At 31.1% G+C, this 11,521-nt stretch overlaps 2 protein-coding genes across 2 annotated transcripts; both read right to left on the bottom strand.

Moving 5' to 3' along the window:
- Window positions 1-2,420: 2,420 nt before the first annotated feature.
- Window positions 2,421-3,849, bottom strand: LOC134713712 (uncharacterized). Its single transcript, XM_063575001.1, has 3 exons — window positions 3,592-3,849; window positions 2,963-3,085; window positions 2,421-2,693 (listed from the first exon to the last, which is right to left on the bottom strand). Exons 1-3 carry the CDS (start codon window positions 3,724-3,726, stop codon window positions 2,601-2,603), a joined length of 351 nt encoding a protein of 116 aa, XP_063431071.1. The 5' UTR covers window positions 3,727-3,849; the 3' UTR covers window positions 2,421-2,600.
- A 36-nt stretch (window positions 3,850-3,885) lies between these two features.
- Window positions 3,886-8,701, bottom strand: LOC134714438 (ubiquitin carboxyl-terminal hydrolase 42-like). The gene is made up of 10 exons (XM_063575679.1): window positions 8,659-8,701; window positions 6,929-7,012; window positions 6,589-6,714; window positions 6,272-6,355; window positions 5,886-5,976; window positions 5,663-5,718; window positions 5,134-5,207; window positions 4,684-4,751; window positions 4,049-4,129; window positions 3,886-3,889 (listed from the first exon to the last, which is right to left on the bottom strand). Exons 1-10 carry the CDS (start codon window positions 8,699-8,701, stop codon window positions 3,886-3,888), a joined length of 711 nt encoding a protein of 236 aa, XP_063431749.1.
- Window positions 8,702-11,521: the final 2,820 nt, after the last annotated feature.

Here is an 11,521-nt window from a genome sequence, read left to right as displayed (position 1 = left end):
GTACATGAAACACTGCTTAGCTCATCGTGTGTTAAGAGATATTAAAGAAGTGAAAATAAGACACACTTTTCTGCTGCCATTCAAAACTTCCCTATTTATTCAGTCAAGCTCAGTCACAAAATTTGGTGCCTAACACATGTAACACTGTCACTCATGTATGTAAATAAAGTCATTCTATATATAACTGGATTTAAATTGTGAACCACAAACCAGCATTTGTTCTACTAAAACCCTAACATTGACCCTCAAACAAAAAAGTTTAAAAGGTCATATAAAGTACGAAATTAGAAAATTGAAATTGTATTTTGTTTTAGGTTTAGTCAACTTTAAAACTATTGTCACTTGATAATCATTCTTTTTGATTTTAAACCCCAGATTTTTACCTTTGCAAGCTTAAAAACCCTGAAAGTCTCTCACTCTATGCCAGTGTTTCTGATTTTTGGCTGGAACATAAGAATTCATTATACAGTTCAAGTACTCATATATAGAGCATCTTGACTTTATTTACAGGTTTCAAATTATTGTAAGACGTTAATATATTTTGATCTTTACACCAGTTTCTGTTAACTCATGCATTTGCAGTCATTTTCAATATATCAAGAAACGCATAAAACAATTATATAAATATGGATAACATAATCAGGAATTTATTAGTATTCACATACCTGCCAACTGTCACTATTTGTGGGGGGTTTCCACCATGGAGGCTCCCAAATTGAAATTTTGAAAGAGCAATTTTGTCCACAATTTAAACAAAACAACTAATTTTACAATGACTTCAGACTTATAAAAGTATGAGGAATCCAAAAAACAACATTAAAATGTATTTGTTGGACCCCTTGAAGGTTTTTTAGGACTATGACAGCCATCTTGCACGCAAACCCCCATGGGCATTTTAAAAAGTTGGCAGGTATGTATTCAGTCCCTAATATAATTATTTCATACTTGTACAAGTCATTCAAATATACTGACAGACCCACCCATAGTGTGTCTATAGTTTATATTCATACATGAAATAATGGAATAACAAATGTCAACTTCAAAAAACAATTTAAATAGGCAAATTTAAATCCATCCAAACACTACTATTATCTAGCAATGTATACACTTGAAACTCTCATTCATAAATATCTTGCATTCATTTATATGTAAAATAGTCCTTCAAACATGTAATCTAGTCATTCACACATGTTATCTTGTCATTCATATATGTAATCCAGTCATTCATATATGTAATCCAGTCATTCATAAATGTAATCCAGTCATTCATAATTGTGATCTAGTCGTTCAAACATGTAATCCAGTCATTCATATCAGTTATCCAGTCATTCATACATGTAATCCAGTCATTCATACATGCTATCCAGTCATTCCTATATGTAATCCAGTCATTCATATATGTAATCCAGTCATTTGTAAATGTAATCCAGTCATTCATACATGTTATCCAGTCATTCATATATGTAATCCAGTCATTCATATATGTGATCTAGTCTTTCATATAAGTTATCCAGTCATTCATATATGTAATCCAGTCATTCATACATGTTATCCAGTCATTCCTATATGAAATCCAGTCATTCATATAAGTTATCCAGTCATTCATATATGTAATCCAGTCATTCATACATGTTATCCAGTCATTCATATATGTAATCCAGTCATTCATAGAATCAATCAAGTCATCTATATATGTAATCCAGTCATTCATATAAGTAATCCAGTCATTCATATATGTAATCCAGTCATTCGTACATGTAATCCAATCCAGTCATTCATACATTTAATCCAGTCATTCATAATGTAATCCAGTCATTCATACATTTAATCCAGTCATTCATTTCAGCTTATCCAGTCATTCATATATGTAATCCAGTCATTCATAAATGTGATCTAGTCATTAAAACATGTAATCCAGTGATTAATCTGCCTGACCAAAAAAATATCTTGTTTGTTGATTGAAATACATGTATAAACTAACATAAACTGTATTTGTTTGATACAGTTTTTATTCAAAATAAATCATATATTTTCAATCTGTTCAATATAAGCACTGATTTAATTATAAAAAGTTTATTTCTGATTTTTTTTAAATTACTGCATGCATAAAGAATTTTCATCTTTTTTGTGGTTGTTCAGTTATTGTTATTGTTGTTGCAAAAAATACATTTGTAAGACCTTTATTTACACTTATTATTTCAAATTTTTATTTGTTAAAAGAAAATTTTACTAGGTAAAATGTTGAAACTTTCATTAATTTTTAAATCAGTGTTTATATCAAACAAATTGTAAAAGTGTTATCGATTGAATGAATAAAACATCACATGCAGTTTAAAATTACTTATAATTATTTCTACATGTATTTTCATCATTTACAGTTCATTTTTTAAATTGCATTAATAAAGATGTCTTTTAAAAAAAGCCAACATGAGGATAAAATATCTGGACATTTATTTGTCATTGCATTTCAAAAATTGTATATCTGCCTTAAAACTAATTTTTAAATACCAAAAAAAAATCAATGTATCTGAAAACATGTGAAGGGACAAACAAAAGTAATGCTTCTTTCCACCTATATTTTTTTTACACAGTCAGAATTGCTAGGAAATGTATGGTCTTGGAAGAGTTCTATAAAACAAAATATATTCCTGGTCCTTGCAGTTCTGGAATGACAGTTCAGTTATGCTTGTTATCTGAAAATAAAAACATTTATAACTTATAGAAACAAATATTATTCAATGTCTGATGCATTTTTTATATACTTGGTGTATTTTCATTTAATTGTATTTTTGAGTTTGAAGATTTCGGAAAAGTTGATGTAAAACTGAATGCATTGCAATTGTTGTTGCTCTCTCTCACCTCATGAGATGTGCAATTACTGTTTATGACTGAATTATGAAAATAAAATGAGAGAATTATGAATATCTTTGAACTATACAATAAATATAAGATTTCTTTTCACCTTCATGTCATCAATTTTGAACCAATGCTGCCCAAATTTCACAAATGAATAGTAGTGACCATTTGAAGCACTTCTACCAGCATGAAAAATCACCCCAAATAGCTGTGCCTTGTCCTCCAGTTCCTAAATGAAAGTGAAGATTTTGTATTACCATAAATGTTCTTCAGAGTTAATCTAACAAAGAACCAGGTAATGTTTAAAACATTACAAGAAAAACTTCAAAATAGAATTGTTATGTCAGATTGTTTTTTCTGCAATGTTATGTTATTTCTTTAAATTGCCCAATTCTAACAAAGACTTTGTAGAAAGGAATCAGATTATGGAATAAAACTATAAATGAAATATACTAAATTTACTCAAATACAATATATAAAACCGGATAATTGATGAAAATTAAATACTTTCTTGTGTACAATTTGGAAATTAGTATGGTGTTCATTATCACTGAACTATATGTATTTGTTTAGGGGCCAGCTGAAGGACGCCTCCAGGTGTGGGAATTTCTCGCTACATTGAAGACCTGTTGGTGACCTTCTGCTGTTGTTTTTTTATTTGATCGGTTGTTGTCTCTTTGACACATTCCCCATTTCCATTCTCAATTTTATTTATGGGATAATGGTGTATCATACCTTTCCATTTGACACATGATTGCGTAAATGACGATCAAACGACACATCAACCTTTTTATTGACTTTTCTTAAAGTTCCATTAAATCTGTAAATCAAAAATTGAACATTATTTAACAATCTTTTCACATCAATCATATTGTCCAAAATTAGTAAACCTATGTATTAGATACCCCTTGAGGGCATTAATTAACACTAAAATATCATTGTTAATGCAGAACAACAGTTTTTTTAAAAAGTAGTAGAGATGTCTTTCAGCAACCAAGTGATGTTGAAAAGCAACAGATTTGCAATGATTCACCTAAAATAAGAAAAAAAATCTATTTGATTTTTGTTATTTTTCTGTTATTATCATTAACTCATTGTAAATAAATTTCATGTTGTTTTAAACTCAGTATCTTAAGTTGTCTACATAGCAAAATACTAATTGGTTTCTGAAAAACACTTCAATTCTAATTACCTTTTCAAATGGATAACAATATTCTTTGGGATGCTATCCAAAGTTGTCATTTTCTTTGCTGATCCATTTTTACTTTTACATCTAAGAAGAATATACAAAAGTTTTCTATTAAAAGGGTAATATTTGGTCTTCTAAATTTATTCAATATGAAGCATATTTCAATAAAACAATTTTTAAACACTAATAAAATCAAAATTAACAATGGAAATGGGGAATGTGTCAAAGAGACAACAACCTGACCATAGAACAGACCACAACAAAATGTCACCAATAGGTCTTCAATACAAAGAGAAACTCCTGCACCAGGAGGCTTTCTTCAGCTGGCCTCTAAACAAATATCAATACTAGTACAAAGATAATGAATGTAATACTTAACTCTCAAACCTCCCCCTATACCTCTAGCCAATGTAGAAAGGTAAACACATAACAATACACACAGTAAAATTCAGTTCAAGAGATGTCCGAGTCCTATGTTAGAAGAGATTACAAAAAAAATTAATGACTAAGACAATATAATGTGTTATTTAGAAATTACTATAATGTAAAACATGAATACAGTTTTGCAGCATTCTGATTGCTCATGTACTTAATTCTTCTCTATCATGAAATTAACAACATAATAATATAAAACATACACTAAACAATTGTATTCCACAGGTACAGCAGCAAAATATTCCTCCACAGCTTGGGAAACTGTTTGAACCTAATATGCAAAATTAAAAAAAATATTATTATAAACTTAAAAGATGCAGTATCATAGTTTAGTACAAATGTATACTTAAGATAATTATTTGAAAAGGCTAATCATAATCAAACACCTTTAAATACAAGTTGAATAATTATAAGCTTTTAAAACACAACTTCACAATAAGTATCAGAATTATGCATGCTATCTTATTGTAACATGAACCAAGTTTATCATCAAACAGTATTCTCCTTTCTGTATTTGAAAATTAAAACAATTAAGATATAAATGGTGTTTAAATAATATTGTTCCAGTTAAAACAAGGACATAAGGAAAGTGGATTCTTTGGATTCTTTGAATTTATCTAATCTATAATATGTATATGAATTATAATCTGTACCTCCTCAATAGAAATACTGATGTCAGAATACACATCTTCCTTGCTGCTTACTGAACCACAGGTATCACAAACAACTAAAGGTTAAATAAAATCTTAATCAAAGTTAAGCTAGAAATGCTATGTAAAAGTTTCCAATTATAATAATAACTAAATAACAAATGTAAAAACAAGTTTTTTAAATTGTGAAAATCAATACAGGAAATTCCATTTCATGAATGAACTGATCCCAGCTGATCTGAGGTAAAATAAGGAAAATCAAAATCTTGTCTTAGCTAGCTTGAAATGTAAAGATATTCTATTTGAGATATTCTTTTCTCCGTTAAATAATGCCTTATTTCTGGGTAGCTGCACCAATGAAAATGAAACAATACAAAAAGAAATCAAAATAACCAAGTTCTATAATATAGCAATTTATATGTCTCAAATTTGATCTCTTATTTAATACTTTTTCTTAGAAATGAGATAAAAGAAATTAAAATTATTACACAATACACTGTAAACAGATTCATATCATATGAAGAAATTTTACCTGTACTCTTTTGTATACCATAAAAAATGTTCCGCACACCACAATCCTGATTAGTACTGAAAAAGAAATTGCAGATCATTCAGACAGACTTACACCAAATTGTAAAAAAAATTGAAATCATCTTCTCATTTGGCAAGAGCTTTTCAGAATAATTTAGAAATGATTATCTTTTTTCCAAACATATTTCATTTATATGATTATAAAGTATTTAAACAATACTTACTCTATACATGTACTCCAAACCTCTTGCATAAGTTTAACAAAAAATTCATGAGCATCTTGTTGCTTCCCAAATCTGTACTCGTGCCAAACAGCTGAAACAATTTTAGAAAAGTATGAATAAAGCAGGTTGGTATTTCAAAGTATCTTCAAATAATAGATCTACTGTTTCAATATCATCTTGAGAAAACATATTTTGAGCATTGAAACATCCCCCCACCCCATTTGGATAAATCTATATATGTTGACAAGCTGATATATATGTTAATTCCTTCAACACTTGAAAATAAGATTAGACTTTGTTTCATTTTTATTTCAAATTAAAAAGAATTGTATGATTGAACAGGATTTTGTATAAATGAAAGTTGTTTTGTTTTAATTTATAGTTACTGTTCAACTGTCTTATCAAAGGAGCTGCTGTGGCCGGACCTTCTTCAATGAATTCTTTAAAATTACAGGTAAAACACCTGTCATCTGAAATGAAATGTTTCACAATCATTCTTTAAAACATTTAAAATCTTAAGCAGATCAAAATCAATTAGCTGTGCTTAAAAAAAAAGTATTTCTCTGTAAAAATAATTGTTTTTTTTTACCGTATTTAAAATTACAAGTGAAGAGGATCAACAAGATTAATTGTAAAAATTACAATACAAATATTCTAGGTTTTTTATTGTGACTGAAAATAGTGTATCTGACATATTCTATACCTGAGCAGTTGTCATGCAGTTGTAGAATTCTGTGCATATCTGTGAGTCGAACACACTGCAGAAGTGCATTTGCAAAACATATGTTCGCACCTTTACTATTGAGAAGTCCTCCACTTGGGTAAACACCTACAAAATGAAAAGTAGTCTTTACTTCCTATGACTTTTTTTTATAACATTCACCCACTTTTTGCACAATATTTAATTTCTAAACTGCAAGGCTTTCAATATGTCATCATTTGGAAAATAATAGTCTTTAATAGCCTGCAAAACATCTCTTTCATTTTGTTAATACATTGGTGAATGTTAAGATTTTAGATTGAAAACAAGTATGTTTACTCACATGATATTTTAATTTCTTTGGCAGATTTAGTGCCTGTAGCAAATTGTAGCTTTCTTTTCCTGTTAATATGTTGATATTCTGTATCTAAAATAAAACATGATAACAATTATTTAAAGAAATTCCATTGTGACAGTGCCCTTTACAAGGGAATGGCAATGCAACTTTTTATCAGTTTTTAATTAATATTTAAACATGTTAAAATCGGTAAATGTGTTAGACTCTGTTGTGATATTACTTTTATTTGACCATGGTTATTTATAATACCATCTATGATCTGACCAAACGTCTTTTATATATATTGTATTTTGGAATTGAAATATCTTCATAATGAAAGATGTTAAATAGGCAATTAAGAAAAAAGTGTGGCGAATTTATTGGAAAAGACGGTGATATCATTGCGACTATTTTGCTCCTTAACAAGAACGTGATGATGAGCAGGGAAAATATTGAAAAATATCTATAGGTCTGTTTTTTGTTAATTAATATGGGGACGAAGTCCCCAATTACGGTAGAAAATTCAATAAAATAAAAAAATCAAAAAAAAATCGGGAAAATTTCCCGAATTTTTCATTGTACTAATGAACTCAAAATCGTTAACGTTTTTTTTCAGATCTAGTTCCTGTTCCGGTTTTCCCGCATTTGCGCAGAAATCTGTCTTGTTTGCATGAGACTTTGAACTTTTTTTATATTTACCAGTCTAGTAAAACATAAGTTTGGATCTCAATACAAATTCAATTTTAATAATTGTTTGATATGAAAAAAAACCGTTACGTTTCCTGATGAAAGCGTTTCTTTTGTTTACATCTAATATGACGTCATAACTTAAAGAACGTCACATCTAATTCCCTAACAACGGAACCAAAATCGGGAACGTTACGCACAGTATTTCGTTTTCTTTTATCAACATTTTGAATTAAAAATATAATACATACAGACTTCGTCCCCATTCACAGGTTATGCCTGCCTCATATTATACATGATATATATGACAAGGTATATATTTTTGATGAACAAAATATATGAAAAGGGTGGGGTACTTAATGTCTCAGCTGCTCACTCCTACCAACAAAAAAATTAAGTGCCCCCCCCCCTTCCCACCCGAGACCTGTTGGTGACCTTCTGCTGATGTTTTTTTTATTTGGTCGGGTTTTTGTCTCTTTGACACATTCCCCATTTCCATTTTCAATTTTATTGTTTGCTAGGTAAATAAATTAGCATTAATATGATTGTAAATTAACATAAAACGAATTGTTATACCCATTTGAAAAAACTGCCATGAAGGAGCATAAATATTTATATATATTCTTCTTTGGACTTTACCGCCAAGATATCATATCAGAATTTATATATCTAAGGTAAATACACAGAAACTGATGACGATTATTTAATGTAAAATTTTATTCGTTACGGAGCGGAAACGATAATTTAACCGGAATGAATGAAGGGATTACGTCTAGACAGCTCCGTTTAAAACGTCACACGTGTCTTTATAGATAGTTTTATGTCAAAGAACACTTCGTCCTGTTTCAAAAGTTCACCGGAAGGTACTAAGATCTTGTTGATAATCATGCCGTATCAACTTTACAAATACATTTACTACATGATGGTCTTGAAGTATAAATTCTGAGTGGTGACGTTGTTTTTCATCTTCATTAATATCTTTATAACTTTTTATGACATTCTTTAATTTGTTTTTATGAATAATACGTTACTGTTAAGTATGTTTTTACTGATATCAATTTGACGTGGCTCTATTCTTGTGCATCCCGTCATTGTACTATTCTTGTATGTTAAAAATGTTTTGTTATATTGCAAATGTTCTTTGCCTATGTGCCATGTTGTGTTTGTTTGCTTTATTAAACATGGCCATGTAGTTATACATCCCTTTATTGTGTGTTTGTATTCTTGTCTTCCATTTTTGCTAATGTGTTTTATATATATATATATATATGTATGCCTTTTTCTATATTTTGTGTATCTTTATTACATAATTGTTGTTTAATAGTGGTTAAGATTAATACACAATTTTGACGACTGTACTCCTTTTTGACATGTTTACTTATTATATATATATAAGTACGTCTGAGTCAGTGACAACCCTACAACAGATGTATTAGCTGATCTGTAACAATAACATCTTCATGCCTTATATATCATGTACTGTAGTACGCTGCTAGATTAAAACTGACGTGGAAAGGTAACATATGGCCACCGAAAGCTCTTTTTTTGAGAGCCCAGGTGGTCGTGTGGTCTAGCGGGACGGCTGCAGTGCAGGCGATTTGGTGTCACGATATCACAGTAGCATGGGTTCGAATCCCGGCGAGGGAAGAACCAAAAATTTGCGAAAGCAAATTTACAGATCTAACATTGTTGGGTTGATCTTTAGACGAGTTGTATATATATATATATATATATAAAACGTCTGAATAATAGTCAACGATTTTTCCCACGAGGGCGCTGGATCGTTACAAGTAACGATACATGTACACAATAAAATAAATTATATAAACGCCTAAAAAGTGTACAAAACAACACCAATAACACAAAAAGGAACTATAAATGTAATTATTTATAAATATTTCGGATAACAGATATCCTTCGTCAGTCAGATTCTGATGTTAAATGAATCATCTTTAAGTCTTCTTAGATTAAACTTTTACTAAATCTTGAAATTTATACAATAAAAAAGGCAAACCGAACATCAGTTAAGACGCTTGCACCATTCCAAAAATATGTTGAATATGAAATAGGTTATATGACTAATTACATCAGAGAGTTCAAATAAATGTTTTAAATAAAAATAATAATGTGCGATATGAACTAGCACAATTCTAAAGCTTTAACAGTGTCGATAATTATAATGTTACAAGAAAGATTGCGTCAATAAGAATTCCAAATAAACAGCATTGAACGGTCTTATTTCTAAATAAACAGCACTGAACGGTCTAAATTTCTAAATATTTCAGATTTGACAACTGTAGTGAAGTTACATTAGAGTCTGCGATGTTTAAAACAAACGGCCGTTTAAAAATAATAACAAATTTTGAGTAAAGTAAACTAGTTGGACGTGGCTTGGTACTTATACATCCCTCAAAAAACTAAGCAATTTAGATTGTTATATTCAACAGATAAATTTTGGAGATGAGTAAGGTAAAGAAATAAAAACGGAGACTGTAATAATAAGTAATATAACCCAGATGTGAAGCACTGCATGGTGTCGAATTACATCTTTTCATTTATCCCATTTGGTGCCAAAGTTGTTAATTTTCTTATCCAAAATCTTTCCCGAGTAAGTCTATCCTCCCTAGACCAAGCAGAGTTGTGGTCAATGATAGTAATGGTCAGTCGATTGAGATCTGCCTTAGTGTGGCCAGGGGATCTCAAATGTCGACTAAGAGGGAGGTCTGGCTTGCATTGGTAGTCGTTACGATGACCGTTCATTCGTTTGTGAAACGGCTGTTCTGACTCGCCAACATACTGTTTACTGGGAACAAAGATGGCCCCGTCTTATGCCAATATTTTTATGGGGAAATTAGAACAGAGAATCCTCAATTCTTTTCTTTATCAACCCCTCTCTTGGTTCCGATTTATTGACGATATTGACATGAAGTGGTATAATACTGAACAAGAACTATATTTGTTTATTCAACATGCCAACGATGCCCATCCCTCAATAAAATTCACATATGAAATCTCTGACTCTAAGATCACATTTCTTGACATTACAACGCAATTGAGGGATGGAAACATATTTACAGATCTGTATTGCAAGCCCACAGACAAACATCAATATCTGTCTCCTTCAAGTTGTCACCCTAAACATTGCACCAAGAGCATTCCCTACAGCCAGGCCATACCAATAAAAAGGATTTGATCCACCAACGATGTTGCCAAAAAACGACTACAAGAACTTCGCGGTCATCTAAAGCATCGGGGCTAGAAAAGGAAAGACGTTGATAAGAGTTTTTCTCGTGCTAGCAACATCAGCCGAGATGAACTTTTACAATATAAAGTCAAAAAGGTCAACAGGAGGGTGCCTTTTGTGTCGAATTACCACCCAAAATTTGACAACTTGTCTCACCTTTTCCGCGAAAGTTGGAAAGATATCGAAAAACATCCTAAACTATCCAAGATCTTTCCCGAGCCACCTGTACTGGCTTTCCGCAGGCCCAAAAGCCTTAAAGACTTGCTGGTGAGAGCTAAGTTATGCTCTCAAGCAGGCTCTTCGTCAGTGGGCTCTTGTAAGGGTTGTGGAAACAAACGATGTCTGACTTGCAAACAAGTACTGGATAACCAGACTTTTAACAGTCACTCCACTGGTACAGAATACACCATATTTTGCAATGTTGATTGCAAGACTACAAATGTTGTGTATCTCCTACAGTGTAAATGTGGTAAACAGTATGTTGGCAAGTCAGAACAGCCGTTTCACAAACGAATGAACGGTCATCGTAGAGACTACCAATGCAAGCCAGACCTCCCTCTTAGTCGACATTTGAGATCCCCTGGCCACACTAAGGCAGATCTCAATCGACTGACCATTACTATCATTGACCACAACTCTGCTTGGTCTAGGGAGGATAGACTTACTCG

Source organism: Mytilus trossulus, chromosome 4 (genome assembly GCF_036588685.1).
Source record: "Mytilus trossulus isolate FHL-02 chromosome 4, PNRI_Mtr1.1.1.hap1, whole genome shotgun sequence".
Classification (NCBI taxonomy): Eukaryota; Metazoa; Mollusca; class Bivalvia; order Mytilida; family Mytilidae; genus Mytilus; species Mytilus trossulus.
The sequence above is the reverse complement of the archived record's forward strand: the minus strand, read 5'-3'. Positions and strand labels throughout refer to the sequence as shown.